Here is an 18,781-nt window from a genome sequence, read left to right as displayed (position 1 = left end):
ATATAGAGGCTGCTTAAGATTATGGTTGTTTCCAAAGGCAACAAGAGCCACACATGGCAGAAGGGTTTTGTGATACAGCAGTTGAGTTGGATTATTGACCGCGGACCAACTTTATGAATGAGACCATTGGCTTAGACTATGTGAGTAACACTAATGGTAGTGAACTATTGAATACTTCCCATTGCTTGGGCAAGAATGACATGAATAAAGGCTTATTATGTCTTAATGTGAATCCCCTGTTGTGTCTTGACCTAAATACAGAAGCTAATCATAGACCTGAGGAGTATTTGGATCACAGTGCTTTTATACATAGCACAAGAGACCTTGAGAACAGTCTGTTTGACGTACAATGCCTTCACTACAGGATTGTTCCTAGAGGCCTGGTGATTTTGGTTATGCCTACACAGGGCCGAGCACATCTAAATCTACTGAAGGAATGGCAGAAGCCAAGCTTTGGGTATATGAAGCTTCTCGTCAAGAACCAAGGGAACAAGAGTTGATTGATTACATTGAGCAGAAGGAACAGAAAATAGAAGGTACTTTTACTACTGATTTTCGTGTTGGCAAAATTAATGACATATATCTAAAAGTGTCTGTTTTTGATAATAAGGTAGAACAACAAACATTAAGAAAACTACAAAGAGACTATGCTGATTTTTGCAAAGGGGAAGTATTTGCATGGAAAAAGGCTGTACCTGAAGGGGTGAGGAGACAAACATCTGCATTTTTGAGTGAGCATACAGAAAACAGCCTACAAACTAACTTGCATAGTGAGGTTTAGATTTGCCCTGGAAGCTCTCACACTTCTGTGAGAGAGACTATGACAGTGCTAGGTACCACTGTAAAAGAACAGCAACATAATATATATCCTGGAGTGTCAGATGCTGGAGTAAGACCTAAGACAGCTACTGTTTCTAATACTGTTTCTAAAATATTTTTCCTTCACTACCCCTCCAAGTGAGGGAAGTATGGAAGGGGAAAGAGATGAGGTCTCTGAACCAAGGGAGAAAGAGGGGGAGACATCCCTCGGAAGAGATAAGTGTCAAACGTTAACATCAGCTTGTGAAGAGACATTAATTTTTAACTTATGAAGTTTTAACTTGCCTGAAACACATCACAGTTTTGAATAAAGGTTTACAGTTTGTTCCGGTTGTTAAATCAAAAATAGAGGAAGTTCTATTGAGCCCTAGATTGTTTGGCAGGGAAGTAATGTTAAGAAATATGTATAAAAATTCTGTGGATGCTGAGCTTTCCCTGTTTCAAACACCGAGTGTGTTTGTACCTCAATACAAGGCTGTTTTAAACACTTTTATTAATGTATGTCAGAGAAAGAGATCACCACTTTGTATGCAGAATCTGGATGTCATTTTTATAATGTTATTCAGGAGGAGAGGGTGACACTGCCGAACTTGTTATAAGACTGGCAGATAAGGGGGGAGGGATAGTGCTCATGGACAGGGTATATTACTCCCAGAAAATTACAGCCCTTTTAGAGAATGATAATGCATATGAATCTATTACAATTACACAAATGGAAAATATAAAACTAGAGTAAGGCTTATTATATGTGCAGTGAAGGAGAGTTGATTAATAACTGAATAGCTTTTTAATTATTTGAATGTTATGCATCCCATCATCCCCATTTTTAAATGTTTACCCAAGGTGCACAAAGATTGTATTGATCCACAGAGACGCCCTATTGTGCTGGAGCTGGCTGGACAACAGAACCAGCATCTATATATGCTGAGAGCAACCTAACGGGCTTACTTGGGTTAGCACCAGCTGTACTGAAGGACTCACAACATTTCCTTAGAGATTTAGGGCTGCATAAAAGGAACAGTAACCATGGTGGTTGTTTGACTATGGTGATGATGGATATAAAATAAAATCTATTCTCCATAATACCGAATAATTTTGGCTTAGAAGCACTGGAAATGTTTTATAGCAATAAAAGTGAGTATGACCATATAAAGATAGAATTGGTATGTACCCTGATGAAATGCATCCTTGAGAACAATATCTTCTTGTTTGAAGATGATTTGTACTTGCAGAAATGTGGTGTGGCTATGGGCATCCCATGTGCCAACACGTATGCCAATACGGTGTTGGCACAATGGAAAGAGTGCTATGTGTTTGGCAATAGATAACAGTTCCATAGATGTATTCATTTCTACAAACAGTTCATGGACAATGTATTTATTTTATGTGGAGGGAGTATTGAACAGTTCCACGCTTTTGCTGCATATTTAGAAACTACCACTGATTTTTTACATTTCACAATGCAACATGGTACTGAAAGCATTGATTTTCTTGACATTAGGTTGAAACAGAACACTGCGTCTGGGGAAATACATACTGCCCACTATCGGAAGGAGTGTTGAAAGAATAGTATTCTGCATAGATCTAGTATGCACCGTGGACATGTTCATAAGTATGTCCTAAAGGGACAATTCCTTTGAGCATCTAGACTTCACACCTAAGGGGAAGAGTTTACTGAAGCAGCTGGAACTATTGGGAACAATTTTTTGAGGAGAGGTGCAAAGAAGGTGAAGTGACTGCTGCACAGAGACAAGTACAGGATTTAAGAGAGGACATAGGGAAACCGTATTTATATAGGGAGAATCATGTGGAAGAGTTTACACACAGAGAGGAAGGTAAGGATCTCAGAACTGTCCTTACATACTCTAGTGACATTAAGGGGATTTGTAATGTGATTAGGAATAACTGGAAGATTCTGATGTCAGATGAGGAAATGAAAGAGATTGTAGGGGAGGTACCTCGCTTTGCCTTTAGAAACAACCGTAATCTTAAGCAGCTTCTATTTGATAAAAATTTGAACTGTCGCTCTGCAGTTTCACAAAGAAAAGGCACCCACCCATATCACAGATGTACTTGTACATTTATTTATAAAGGAAATGTACTTTTGCATACACAACAGAAGAAAGAATATTATTTTGATGGGTATGCAGATTGTACCAGTAGGAACATAGTGTATATGGCTACTTGTGGCCTCTGTGACTCCTTTTATGTGGGTAAAACCATGAGACAGCTAAAAAAGAGGGTGTCTAAACATTTGAGTGACATTAGGCAGCAGAATGTAAAAAAAAAACATTTTAAGCATATTAAAGAGAACGATGGACATTCTTTTTACTTTAGGGTAATACAGAATATAGGTAACAACAAGAGAGGGGGGAGATGTTAACAATTTAGTAGAGAAAGCAGAAATGTGCTGGGTAGGCAGGCTACAGGCACAGAAATCTCCAGGTCTCAATGCCTACTTACCAATTAAACCTGCACTGGTGTTGTATACTTTGTTACCCTGCCCTGCTTATATATATATATATATATATATATAGATATATATATATATATATATATATATATATATATATAATCAACCATATTTACAGTACCAGATCCTATCCAACATCTTGTTCAGTCTATCAACATCTCAACCCCAGGCACATTAGCTCTAGATCCAAACACTACAACAAACTAATAAACAAATTCCTGAAGTTCATCACCAAGTATAGACTCAACCTAATACTTGGTGGTGATATTCACCCCAACCCCGGCCCACTCACTTCAGATACACATACCCCCTCTACTTGTAATCTAAGCTACAAACCCACAATTAATAGGCCAACTAACTCTCTCCTAGTCTGTCATCTCAATATTAGAAGCATTAATAACAAGGTACATGAATTGCATGCACTTCTGGATGTCCACTCCCCTGAGATTCTCTGTTTAACTGAAACCTGGTTAAAACCTAACACTAAAGACAATGAAGTGTTACCACCTGGGTACAACATACACAGGCTGGATCATGCTTCGAGGAAGGGGGGTGGGGTAGCTGTACTCTATAAATCTGAGTTGAATGTCACCGTAGATGTAATACAACCTCCTCAGATTAATAACTCAGAGATTCTTGCCACCAAATTGCAACTTAATAAAAATAAATGCATTAATATCATCTGTATGTACGTTCCCCCAGGTAACAATATATCTACATTTGAAGATATCCTGCACTGGCTATCATGTCACTACCCCCAAGAAACCCTACTACTTGGAGACTATAACATAGACTGGGGCACCTGTTCCTCAGAATCCCCAACCACCCATATTAACCTGCATGCATTTACACAAATCATATCCACCCCTACCAGGATAGGTAAACCCAACCAAAAAGAAAGTATACTTGACTGTGTACTCATAAACAGTCACCCCCAACTGTACACCTCTGGTACCCTCCTTAATGGCCTAAGCGATCACCTTCTCACATATGTAATTAAGCACAAAACCATTAATTCCCAACAACCCTTACTCGGAAAGGTTAGAAACAATAAAAACTTTGACCCTGCCAAATTCCATCAAGAACTAAACTCATGTAATTGGTCTATTCTAAAACATCTCCCCTTAGAGGAAGCAGTAGCATACTTTAACAACAAATTCCTTGAGATCCTTGATTTGCATGCACCTGTTCGTTCAAAGAGAACCAAGGCAAAAACTGCACCGTAGCTTTCTATAGAGTCTAAACTCAAAATTACCCTTAGAAACAAAGCATGGGCTTTATGGTGTTCTTCTAAAGACCCTCAAGATCACATTAAATACAGGCACTCCAGGAACGAAACCAAAAAATCTATTTTACAAGACAAAAAACAATACTACTGTAATTCACAGACAGTAAATCAAAATAACCCTCAGAAGTTTTGGGCAGGTTTAAATAATCTACTACATCCTGGACAAACTTCAACCCCAATCCCTGCTACTACTATTGATAAAACCCCTGAAGATGTTTCTGATAGTTTTAACCAGTTCTTTACTGAGACAATTCAAGCCCTAGCTAGCCAACTACCTCCTAGCTCCCGTGGTCCTGAAAGTAGCACCCCTAGAAACCTACTTGCATTCAGCTTCCAACCAGTCGCCACTTCACTTATCCATACCTTGATCAAAAAATTAAAACCCACTACAATTTCTGCTGATCAACTCCCTGCCGAGTACCTACAAAAATCAGCTGATGCTATTGCTTACCCCATCTCAATACTAATCAATCGAACCATAGTAGAAGCTAAAATTCCCACCATCTGGAAAATATCCTACGTAATCCCACTTCACAAAGGAGGCAGCTCTACTGAATTCTCCATTTATAGGCCAATAGCTATACTCTATCCACTTGCAAAGATTATGGAAAAATGTATTCATAGACAACTCATGCACCACCTAATCCAAAATCGCCTTATGGCAGACACTCAGCATGGCTTCCATCCTCATCACAGCACTACTTCAGCCCTCCTAGCCTTTACTAACACCATAAACCATAATCGCAGCAATAATTATATATCCTCAGCCCTCTTTTTGGATCTTTCCAAGGCATTCGATATGGTTGATCACCAACATTTAATCCACACCTTGCAAACATTCTGTCTAGATACTGGAGCCCTCCAATGGTTTCAATCCTACCTGAATGGTCGACAGCAGGCTGTCCTCTGGCAGAACAAACTCTCTAACCTTCTACCTAACACCCTTGGAGTACCACAAGGGCCCTTGCTGTTCTCCATCTTCATTAACGACCTTTATACTGTCATCCCAAACGTCAGCTGTATCCAATATGCTGATGACTCTACTCTGATTTGCTCAGCCACATCTCCAGTAGAGTTATGGTCAGCTACCCAGACCACCTTTAATACAATAGAAAACTGGCTTTCTGAATGTCGTCTGATCCTAAATCCCAAAAAAACTAAAATGCTGTTATTTTCGCCAGCACGTAGGTCTACCGCTTTCACCTTTACCAAAAAATCAAATGATGGCACAATAATCTCCCCTGACCCATCTACAAAACTATTAGGTGTCATCATAGACAATAATCTAAAATTTGACCTACATGTTAACCAAACTATCAAAACCATCAATAAAAAACTAGGGTCACTTTACAGAATAAAAGCCTTCCTAACCCCTCCAGCTAAAATTGCCATAGCTCGCTCTCACCTTATTTCAACCCTTCTGTATGCATCCCCTCTACTCTCGAATTTAAACAAGACTGTCCCTAACAAACTCTCAATTTGCTACAACCACATTGCCAGGTTTGCCACTGGGCTGCCTTTTAGGACACATCATTGCATCAATCTAAATCAGCTTGGGTGGCTTGAACTACCCAGTCTAATCCAGTATAACCAACTGATTATGGCCTATAAAGTCCTCTATAATCCGGACAATACTCCTGCACTTAAAAATATTATCACCCCCTATAACAATCCTAGACCGCTTCGATCCTCTAACAAACTACTAATTCAGACTAGCAAAATTAATAACACAGTCGGTGATTCTCTCTTTGCAAACTCTGTAAGTAGATCCTGGAACTCTCTTCCAGCTAATATTACCTTACTTTCCACCTTAGGTTAATTTAAAACTAGACTCAAACAACATTTGTCACTTAACTGGCTATGTCAATGTATCAAGCCTGGCTAACTCTCTCTAGAATGTGTAAAAATCTGTTAACCAATTTACTGTGTAATTTAATTTAATCCTGACTTGTGCTCAGGATTAACTGTAACCTGTGGAACTTGTTTAACTTGCTTACTTATGTAATCTCTGTAAATAGTATGTTTGTAATATGTAATGCTGGTATTATGTAATGCTGTATCTGCTTACCCTTGGAGCTTTTCTCCCTGGGCCTCCGCTGAAAACAGACATGCATCCAGTCGGACTATCCCTGTCAACAAATGTAAAATAAATAAAATAAATTAATATACATATATATATATATATATATATATATATATATATATATTTGTCATTTGTTAACGAAGATTAGTCCAACTGAGCCAGTGGCCCATTTTCAGTGGAGACCTAAGGACAAATGCTCCAACTTACAATGCAATACAATTTGTGAAACACTACAAAATAAATAATATACATTACAGAAAATACAAATTTTGGACAGACTAGAATGAAAAATAAATTACAGGTTTAGAAAATCATTCTGTAGTAATTACAAGCAGAATTACAAATGAGTATACACAATTGAGGTTACACATTAGAATTAGCTTGGTATTATGTAAGAAGATGTATGTAGGTGAGAAATAAATACAATTGGTATTGCTGCTGTCTTCAGGCCACAATAAATTATTATAAGTAGTGTATTGAGTCATAAGTTTCAGAAGGGAGTCAGTGAAGACAACTTGGGTAGCAATATGAGAGATAGCAAATAGGTATAAGTGGAGGGAGTTGGGGGGATTAAGTAGGTTTTTGGCAATGGCAAGTGCTAGCATTTATGAGGACATTTTTGAGTTTGGATTTAAAGAGATTTGTGCTAGTAATGGTTCAGATGTTTGGGGGGAACTTTTTCCAAGCCTGGAACACACTGTTTTTGTAAAGAAGTTTGCCGATATTTTTGTTGGGTTTGTAGGTTTCAAGTAGGTGCTGATCTGAGCTGTGGAGAGTGTGAGACGGGGTGTAAAGTGATACTAGGGAGGAGAGAGAGGGACAGGCTAAGGGTTTAGAAGGTAAAGAGTGTGTGAGTTGCAACTGGGAGAGAAGTAGGTGTTGAAGGAAATCCAGCCAGTGAAGTTGTTTTAAAGCAAGGCAGTGATGTGATTTGTAAGGCTGTTACTGGCAAACCTTGCAACACTGTAATAGGTTTGATGGAGTTTAGCTAAAAGGGTGGATTGTAGATGAGTAAAGATATGAGAGATGTATAGTAGACAACGAAGGAGGAAAGCCTGAGCTAGAGTTTGCTTGGAGTCAGTGACTAGGTATTTTTTTATGTCTATAGAGTGCGCCGAGTTTCTAATTTGTCTTTTTGATGCAGTGCTGTATATGGATGTCAGATTTAAACTGGTCATCGATTATAATGCCAAGGAGTTTTGTATGTTGGTCAGCTTGAATAATAGTATTATCAAGAGAAGAAATGGTGAAGGTGGTTTTGAGGTGAGAGAGGGATTTGGGAAGAAAGAGTAGAAGTTTGGTTTTCTTGAGGTTAAGTATCAGGTGGTTGTCATTTAGCCATTTTTTTATGGACAAAAACTTATTTTGAGTGATAGAGAGGCGGTTGGAAATGTCATTAAAACAGAAGATAAGAGTGGAGTCATCCACATATTGTATCAGGGAGGAGGTTGTACACAAAGTGTGTAGTTGGTTAGTAAAAACATTAAAGCATAGCAGGCCAAGAATGGAGCCTTGAGAGACCCCAGTATGAATGGTAAGAAAGGGGAACAAGTGGAGTGCTATCTTAATAACTGTTGTGTGTTAGTGAGATAGCTAGAAAAACATTTAATAGTAGAGGGGGGTATGGTGAGATCAGTTAGTTTAGCAAGAAGTTTAGAATGAGAGACAGTATCAAAAGCTTTTGAGAGGTCAAGAAAGAGGCGCAAGAAACAAATAGATTTTTGTCTCTGGCTTCAGCAACAGTATGAGTAAAGGACAGAATGGCAGTGTATGTATTATGATGGGATCTGAATCCATGTTAAGTAGGGGTTAGGAGGTTTTCGTCTGTTATGTATTTAAGTGGCTGTTTGTGTATGCATTTTTCAAGGTAGATAGATAGTGGAGAGAGAGGATGACAAAAGGTCTGTAGCTGGATGGTTCATTGCTGTTGCCTCCTTTATGTAATGGAATTGTGTAAAAAAATTTCCATATGTCTGGGACAGTGGATTACTATATGGATCTATTAATCAAAATGGAAACAAGTTAGGCTACTGAGTAAGCAGCAAATTTAAGAAAGAGGGAAGTAACGTTGTCAGAGGAGGGGGAGCATGGTTTTAATTTAAGCAGAAGAGATTTTATGTAAGAAGTTGGGATGGGGTTTAGTATGAAAGATGTGTTACTAGTAGTACTGGGAGCGGAATGTGTGAGATTATGATTTTGACCATTTTGGGTTAGTTTGAGAATAGATTCTATGACATAAGACTTAAGAAGAGTGGAGGTTTTGAGGGAAGTTTGTTGGGGTAGGGGTTAGGGGTGGTAAGGTTATCTGGGTGTAGGATTTTATTAATAGACTGACAGAATTTTTGGGGGTTAGAGTTATAGGTGAATTGGGCATTATAATAGAATTTTTTCTTATCCTTGTTAAGATGCTTTTTTGTAAGGTTATGAAGGTCTTTATATTTTTGGTGAAGAGAAGCAGATTTTGTTTTAATCCATTATTTTGAGGTGCTATCTCTTTTTCATAAGAGTGAGGGTGTCCTTTGAGAGCCAAGGGATGTGGGCTGTTTTGATTCTAACTTTTGTAAGAGTTGCCATAAAGTCAAGGATGGCAATGGAAAGTATGAATGAAATGTAGGACTGCATCATTTAGGGGGATGTATTTCAGAATGAACCAATTTATGGAACTGAGCATGTTGTTGAAGGTATCAAGAGGAGTGGTTGCAACATTCTCTGTAGAGATGGAACTTAGGTACCTGAATAAAGTGTCTGTGTACTCAGGTAGGAAGGTCGTTGCTTAGGGAGTCTGCTAGGGTAGTAGGGTTTTGGTAGAGTTTAGGGTCAGATGTTAGACTCCAATCCAAGGTGTAGTTATTGTTATTATTTATGTTGAAGCAAGTGGGTGTAGTAATTAGTTGATGACAGCCATAAAGGTTGATGTTGCAGGAAGGGCTGGTAGTAAAAGTCTTTGCCAGTCAATGTTAATGTCTCCTAACAGGATGGTTTCATAGGGAATATGGAGTGACCTCCATGAGAGGATGGATTTGAGGATGGGAATTTTGTTTCCTGGTAGAATACAGATAGCCATGGCAATTTTTTTTGTGGAGTTAAGGTGGCAGTTTAAAATAAGTAGTTCAACTGGGTGGTAATTTAGGTGGGTTATGGATAGGGGGGATAAATTGAGGTGCTCAGAGTACATGATTGCAACTCCACCACCTTTTCTGGTGACTCTGTCTTGACAGTTGTAATGGGAAGGCAAGATTTCAGTGTTGGAGATATGGGTTTTTACCAAGTTTCAGATGGGGTTAGGATGTGTGGGGAGTAGAGGGTTATCCAGTAATGTAGTTATGAAGTTTTGTTTGATAGGCTTTGTATATTAAATGAGTATATAGCAAGGTGTTTGGTACTGGGGGGCAAGGAAGACAGTTGTAGCTGATGGCAGATAATGGTAGAAGAATTTATTGGAGGGTACCTGGATTGGGGTAGTATTCCCATCAAGTAGAAGTGTGTTTGAGAGTGGAGATGGTTTTGAAAGGTAGTGGTAGTGACATAACTTTTTGAACTTTGATTTAGGTGATACCAGTGTGTGTGTGTGTGTGTGTGTGTGTGTGTGTGTGTGTGTGTGTGTGTGTGTGTGTGTGTGTGTGTGTGTGTGTGTGTGTGTGTGTGTGTGTGTGTGTGTGTGTGTGTGTAAAGACATTGTGCTTGTGAAGGTGGATATAGGAGATATTGTTGTACAGAATGTGTAGTAGTAGTCAGAGGTTGGAAATGATTGAGTTGTGTATGGTAGGAAGTTATGAAGGTGAGGTAGAAAAGTAAAGTGGATAATATGTAGAGAAGAGCCATGGTGTGAGATAGAGTTTTGAAATGTAGCATTAGATTGATTTGAGATAGAATAAGGGTTATTTAGTTTACCTTTAATTGTTGGATGGAATAAAAAGGAGTGTTTGGAAATAATTATGCTGATCTGCTTAGTTCAGTCAGGTGACTGGAGTGGTAAAGGGAAATAGGAGGTATTGCAAGGCAGGGGTGATAGGACTGGATAATTAATTATAGTGGGATGGGCAGTAATTGTGGGCAGAGAGTATAAATTAAATGAAAGTGAGGGTGGGTGGCAATGGGGGTAGGGTATGGGGAGTGGAGTGGGCCCGAGCATAGCGAGGGCAAATAGAGCGAGCTGTGCCTGGATCGAGAGCATGATGATGCAAGAGAAAAGCACAATCTATAAGGTTGGAGCAGGTAAGAACAACAGTTTACGCTAGAGGAAGAAATTAGTTGTAAAGCAAAGAACAAAAGGGGAGCTTAGAGTGATATGTTGAAGAAACAAGCTTTAAGTTACAAACTCTGATAGAATTAGGTTGAATTAAACAGGCCTAGGTAAAGAAAAGCACTAGGAATATTTCAGAGCAGGGTCTAGGCAGCACTCAGTACTGGCATGCTTACAAATTAGTGCAACAAAGGTTTAACTATATACTATGGCCAATGACATTAGTCTTCCCTGCCTACATTTGCTGTTTAGTATCATTCCAGAAAGTGTATTACTCTTTCTACAGAAATCTCAGGAGGCCTGATGTCAATACAGTCAACCCTGTACTCAGTCTGTTTTAGACCTCCCTGATTTCCCCTTGCTTTGGCCTCTGTAGTTATTTCAACTCCACCTTGATGTCCATACTCAGCAATTTAGTCATTATGAGAAACAATGAGTAAAATCTGGGTGGTTACTCTGCATCATATCACATATAAAAACATTTATGTCCCATGGTGACAAACTGTTAATTAGGTACTGCCTTTTCTAACCTTGTTTAAGAAGGAAGGAGTTTTACAAAGATTGTGCTACTGAAAAGCAATGAAAAATCATTTAGAACCTATTAAAACAACAATAGAAATCCAAAACAATTCACCTCTAGAATGCAGCACTTATTACTCCCTGGCAGAGCAAACCAATCATTTTCCACAGTGAAGATCTGCTAAAATAGTGTACTGACATTTTCTCCCTAAGTGACCCTTCTCCATGTCCACCAGGTCTTCAGCTAAGCATTGCTCACTGCCTGATAATTTCTTGCTACCCCAAGTTTTAACAATGGCTTTTTCAGTCATCATATTGCTCATCACTATTCTGATAAACTCTGGAATTTACTGGTAATCCTTTCAAATGTAACCACTTCAGTGTTTTCACTACTTTAATTTTTAACTCAGCAGTCATTTGGTTCACCAATTCCTATGAAGTTTTTCTACTCCTGAAACATCAGAGGTATTACCCATTGATTCAGCAGCTACATTAAGAGCAGAGCTCAGACTGTCAGATGGGTTAATACCATCTCCTCCATTTTCCTGACCCCCTGGATGCTCCACCCATTTCTGTTCTTGACCCACTTCTATTTTCTATCTTTGTGAATAATGTGTAAAGTTGATGGCTCATTATTGTTTTTATAGGCATCTCCTGTGTCATTTATGCAGTCAGCTCTTCAAGTTGTATTTAACTCTGCTCAAGTCTTGCTGTCTGACTCAAGACTCTGTTCAAACATACTAAAACAAATTGCATGTTGTGTGAAATTGTCCCTCCTGTTTTCCATATGCTTCTGGAATGCTAATTACTCCTAAGTATCTGGCACTCAGTGAAGTTGTGAAATCTGTAAAGCACCTTGGACTAATATTGGACAACAAGCTATAGTCTGACCTTCATATGTAATCCTTAATTACTAAACACAATCAGAGGTTGGGTATGCAAATAGGGCCTGTAACTTTTTGAGCAATTATACCAGAGCAGACACATCCTATGCTTTCCAGATACTCTGTAACCTTCTCACAACTGCCACACTTGTGCTAAAGCTGGCAAAGTGTCCCACTCCAACCACTGTTAAGCTTTATGTAAGATTATGTGGCCAGAATGGCCTAATTAATGATTCATCTAAAATAATAATAATAATAATAATTAGTTAGCTAATTGTCTTTAAATAGAACACAATCTAAAATAATAATAATAATAGTGATAATAACAATAATAATAATAATTGGATAGATAATTGTCTTTAACTGGAACCCAGGAAATTAGGATGGGTGGTTATACCTCCTTCAGAAGACCTGGCACTAGTCATGTGCCCCAGGGTTTTGTCCTTGGGCTACTCTTCTTTGCCATTTTCTTTTCAAAGGTCAAGGCTAATGTTAAGGGCTTGTGACTAACCAGATTTACAGATGACTGCAAACTTAATGTCATCATAAACTCACCAGAGAACACCAAGATCCTGCATGAGACCTTGTGTCAAACAAATAACTGATGGACCATGGACTAAAACTAAATGCCAAGAATTCTATATTTGTTTCTTTCAGCAAGCATTACTCCTCTAATTACTATCACACTGACAACACATCTCTGAAAATTAATCCTGTAGTTAGAGATCTGAGATCCCATGTCGACAATGAACTGTCCTCTGATTACTATGTATCTACAGTTGTAATGGCATCCTTTTTCATTACACAGCTTATATCTAATGATATTGCATCAAGATCCAGGAATGTAATTGTTTCACTGTAGTTGCTGGGCTGATTGTTGTGTATTATGTCCCGTTCTGTATGTATCTGTCTAAACACTTGTTGCAACTGGGACAATCACAATGCTTTCTCACTGAAAAGAATCAAGGCTCTAAATTGTAAAATCTATGCAGAGTATTTCAAAACCTTGACCCTCTTCTCAATGTCATACAGGCTACTAAGATGTGCACTCTGCCTTGCATATAGATCTACAACTGATCCTGTTCTTTAGTAAACACCTGTTCAATGGATCTCAATCTCTTTTACAAAATAAACAGAACATGTTGCAGGGATAGATGTGTATCTCAGAGAATAATATGCTTCTATGCAACATTCTTCTACTCCTCATAAAACAAAATACTTCTGTTACTCTGCTCAAATGTAATTTGGACAAATGGATAACGGACCACAAATTCACACCTGATTTAGGACCCTTGTCCCTCATGGATGGGGAAACATGTCAATTTCCAAAAAAGAAGCAAATGGTAGGAAAAAATACACACAATTGTCAGTATAAACCTCTTCAAGTCTGTTTTGTTAATATCACCCGTACACACTGTGCTCACATTAATGTGATAATAATAATTATAATTAATTAAGTTTTACACTGCATTTTCATTTCAAACCAAACTTCATCAGATGCCAAAAACACACAATCTGCTAATTTCCTGCTTATATAACATGTACATTTCCCAACATATCCTTGTTCAGACCATCTCTGGGTTATTTGTATGAAAAATGTAAGGGCTAAAAACTACCACGGGAATGAAAAGCTAGACTTTTTAAGATCCTCAAAGGTCAATAGCTTAGTAAGTACCTGTGAACCCATAATAGACTGCCTGTTGTAATGTAACAATTGCCCAACATTTCACAAGTAGCTGACTTGGCCACATCGTTCCAAAGATTCCTGTTTAGTACAAGTCAAACCATTTAATAGCAGACAAAGAGACAACCTACAGTGTTGTGTCAACATATCCAGACAATGGAATGAATTTCCTCTGAACATTAAGGAACTTAGATCAAAGCAAGTGTTCAGACTGGCCTTCAAGTATCATTTAACCAGTAGATATTTTTGTTTAAAACTCATGCTTTGTAATTTTTTCATTTATTGAAAAAGACTCCAATGTAGTTTGACAATATCTAGGTAATGCAAACACAGCAAACTATTAGCATATTTAACATGTAACACATAAACAGAGAGTGAGATACAGATAATAAAATACTAGACCATGAAATACAGAAGAGAAGAAAAAATAAAAGTACGAATTACCATTGAAAGTTTAGACAAATGGATAAAAATAGCTTTACAAATTTGATTAGACGTATAAGAGGGAAATGCTGGGAGTGGGTAAGTTTTAAAATCATTGAAAGAAGTATAACCAAAAATTCAAACAAAGGAGGAAATCATTCAGTTTGAAGCTTTCCAGCAATTTGTATAGTTGGTATTCTGAGTGAAGTTATACTTGAGTTGATGTTTAAACTTGGTAGCCTGAGTTCCTCTCTTATTGATCATGCAAGGGTATTCCAGGGCCTAGGAAGAAAACAGTTAGGAACCCTGTTACCAGCTTTTTAATGTGTTACTGGCATCTGGAGAAAAAGTTGGTTTGAGATCAAAGTGACATGTTTCGTGCCAGGGACAGAAGGTATGTGTGAGGTGAGTACATTTGTTCTTTAGATAATTTTAAATGTAAAATACAGTTGGCAATACAGAGAATGTTGCACAAAAGAAAGCCAACTAATTTTGGATAGGGCGTTTCAGTGATGTGGTGGGTGATAAGCTTTTGTTTGACCTGTCATGTTGTTCAAATTAGGAGTTATCGGTTTGACTGCACTGATGATTTATCCTGATATTTCTAAGATTAACAATGAACATTATTGGGTAACCATGAGTGCGCACTCTGATATGGTGTCAAAACCAGGATTTTATCTGTGAATGAAAACCAAAAAATGCCTTATCGTTATAAAACTGTGTCAAACTATGCAAAGTGAGCCCCCAAAGCTTAGAGTCAGATATTTTACTAATAAGCCATTTTGCTTACAAATACATTGTTTACCGAATTTAAACCATTCAGCCAAGGAAAAAAAAATTATTTGATAATGGTAAAATTTAATCCACCAGAACCATCTGACCTCTCAGAATGCTATGGCAATAACATACAGAAAGAATTTTTCCTGGTATCAGGTACTACTACATCTGTTACAGACGCAGACTGGCAAGTGAAAATTTTTTCTGTTCATGGAACTCAAGTGCATTTCAGGATTGATACAGGGGTCAATGCTACTATGAGATCACGTGTTACATAAAGATGCTTGTCAAAGTGTCTGCAGTAGCATGACTTAGAAATTCTTATCCCTGGAGGAAAGTTTAAGTGTATTGGTAGCTTTCTAGCCATGCCAGAGTGGAAAAGGCACAAGTCTTAGCCTGGGTTTATGTATAGGATGGTCTGTACATAAATAATCCACTCATCTGTGTTGTGTATGTGAAATACATTTAATTGGCAGAAAAATGAAGTCAGTATAGATATGTCTGGTGAAACTGGCATGTTTAATTGGGAACCAATAAAAATTAAGTTAAAACTAAATGCTGTTTTATATGCTTTGAACACATGCAGGAAGGTGCCATTTCCTCTTCTAAGCAAAGCAAAGGCAGAACTCAAAGAAATGAAAATTCTTTAAATTATTAAAAGTGTTGTTGTTTGTCTTTTGGCTTTTCCCGGTTAGGGATCGCCACAGCAGAACTCCGGTCCGGTAATGATTGGCAGTTGGTTTTTATGGTGTTGAGTTGCTAGCCCAACACCCAACCTTCAACTAAGGCACACCCATTCAACGCATGTCTTTCAAACGCCCACTCGACCACAGGGAGGACATGCAGACTCCACACATCAGGCACTCCCAACCCAAGCCGAGAATCAAACGGGAGAACCTCTTGCTGTGAGGCAACAACGCTACCGCTGCACCACCACGGAAGTCAAAATGAACAAAATTAGTAGAATCTGACAGAGGGTAAGGGATGATTAGTAACAAACATGGTGGTATTATCTGAGATATGATAGCTTTACAAGGTGTATTTAATTTTATGCTTTAGTCCACCTTTACATTTTTGTAAGGTTAACAATATCTTTTGATCACATCCAAAAGAAGAGATTTCGTTATCTGATACAAAGTATTTTTCTTTTGTTTATGTTCACTTGGATAGTGTTATATCCCCTGTTTTGTTAGGATTCAGTGTCTACTTTTTCTGTACTTGTGATTAGCTTTTATCAGATATTTTTATTTACTTGATTCTTTGCAAGGCAGATGAGTGGCTGGGTTAGGTATTTGGCTTGGGGAGGATTTTTTTGGAGGGATAACAGTTGTTACAGTTTATCTGATGTATGTAATGTTATCGTGTTGCCAAATGCTCAAAGACAACCTCAAACTCCAAACAGTTTCAAGAAATATATCCACATTCATCTCTTTAACTCAAAAGGTTGCTCCTGCTGTTCATGTCCTGATTAATTGGTTGCTCCCATGCTATTTCCTTCTCTCAAGCAATAGCTTTTCCTCGTATCAGTAACTTCAGAATTGTGCTTGCTTCATAACTGTTGATAAGAATCTTTAACCTTTTCTTTTCTGTAACTTTGATCATTCAACTCCCCTCACCCACTTATGCATTTAATACTGAAGATTTTTACACATTTTAGTTTGGATCTCTTGTCAATATGTAGCTCATGATCTCATTCTCTTCTTGTATTCCTGTTCCCACTTTTGTACAACTGACATGTTATGTATTGCTGGGTCTATTTCAGAGTATCGAAAACCCACTTACTAGAAACATAAATCATCAAGACGACAACAGTGAAACGGCACTTCATCGACTCCTCACATCATTGACAGGTTACCAATGAAAAGAAGGCAGTTGGCCAACAGCCATAAGTTTGCTCCTTTGTCCACTGTAGTACGATCTCAGATTTGGCATATTTAGTTAGAGGGGGTGGTGGATGAAACTCCCCATTTGTGTAGGTTCGTAGTGTTTTGCTGTGGTTTGTTTTTGTTTTCGGCTGACTGTCTTCTTTCTCTGGGTGGTATTTGCTAGCAATCTCTTTCTTTTCTCCCCCATTAATATGAAAGCAGGCCCTCTTTAAAGTGTTTCCCATTTCTCCTTACATATTTATCTTATATCTACAGCAATTAATCTTATTATCTTCTGAATAGTAATTGCTTTCATCCAATTTCAGTTTATAATACCAGTTTTTCTAAATATTTTATTAAAATGTGTTGAGGTTACAAATTATAGATTGAATCTTGATATATATTCCAGTTTCCTGTTTGTCAAGACTTATCAGGCAGATAAACAATTTTTCATTTTTACATGATCAGATGATACACGTAATGAAGAAATGCTCCAAAACATGCCTAGCAGGTTTTAAAGTGGTGTGTGAAGCTGTTAGCATCAGGAAGATCAGATGCAGATTTCTTAGGATGGCTGAGTTTGTATTTCTATATATGTTTTTATATATGTATGTATATATATATATATATATATATATATATATATATATATATATATATATATATATAAAATATATGTGTCTCTCTCTCTCTCTCTCTCTCTCTATATATATATATATATATATATATATATATATATATATATGGATGTGACTCTACTGCTAAAGCTTGAAGTTTCAAAACTTTGAACTTCAGATAGCCGAGACTGGAAGATTGAACTTTTGAAACTTCGAATACAAAATAAAAAAAAATAAAAACAATTTGTTTTTACATTTTTGCAGGGGGCAAGCCCCCGTGCACCCCCCACGCCCCCTACTAAAGAAATATACCGACACCAAGATCACACTATAGTGAGGAAAACAGTAAATATCCCATTATGCACTGTATGGTGATCGCCTTTCAAAACGTTCAAAGTTTCAAAACTTTAGTCGTATGGTCTTTAAATTTGAAAGTTTTGAAACTTTGAGCTTCTGAAGGAGATCCACACACGCACACACACACACACACACTCACCTATATATATTGATAATTTGTATATGTCTGTAAATGCAGACACACACACACACACACACACATATATATATATATCCTGCAACAGACTGGAATCCAGTCCAAGAGTGGTTTGTTTGCCTTGCACTGTCTGATTGCTGAAACAAACAATGGCTCCCTGTGACTCTGAAATGGATACAAATAGTATTGGAGAAGGAATGAAGGCATGAATCAGATACGGTTGTCATAAAAATATTAACTGTGACTTTAAAGTCACTGTCCCTAACTTATTATCTGCAACATAATAAACTTAATATAGCCAGTGCAGTATGCATTAAAATGTACTTCAGGATCTTACAATTTTAATTTTAATTGAGTTACTGTTGATAGACTAAAATATGCATAAGTAAATTAAATTAATAGCAACTTGGCAATATGCTTCATGCCATTACATAAGACATAACTGACTTCTTTATAATATCTGTAAAATATATAGCTGAATTTGTGTTTCTTTTCCTTTTATTAAACAGAAACATTGATCGACCTGACGCTTCTGTTATTAACTTGCATGACTTTCAAAGATTCCTTTTAAACCAACAGAAGGTAAGAAGTTGCTAGTACATGCATTTCATTC

General features: G+C 37.6%; 1 protein-coding gene across 2 annotated transcripts in view; it reads left to right on the top strand.

Annotated features, from left to right (window-relative positions):
- PLCG2 (phospholipase C gamma 2) overlaps window positions 1-18,781 on the top strand; it is a 1,878,649-nt gene that overhangs the window by 1,178,329 nt on the left and 681,539 nt on the right. For both annotated transcript variants that reach the window (XM_044081788.1, XM_044081789.1), the window contains exon 10: window positions 18,678-18,750. In XM_044081788.1, the coding sequence (XP_043937723.1) occupies window positions 18,678-18,750 (73 nt within the window). The remainder of the gene's footprint in view (window positions 1-18,677; window positions 18,751-18,781) is intronic.

This window comes from Protopterus annectens, chromosome 8.part1 (assembly GCF_019279795.1).
Source record: "Protopterus annectens isolate FY-2018-M chromosome 8.part1, PAN1.0, whole genome shotgun sequence".
NCBI classification, from domain to species: domain Eukaryota; kingdom Metazoa; phylum Chordata; order Ceratodontiformes; family Protopteridae; genus Protopterus; species Protopterus annectens.
This window is presented reverse-complemented; position numbering and strand designations above follow the sequence as displayed.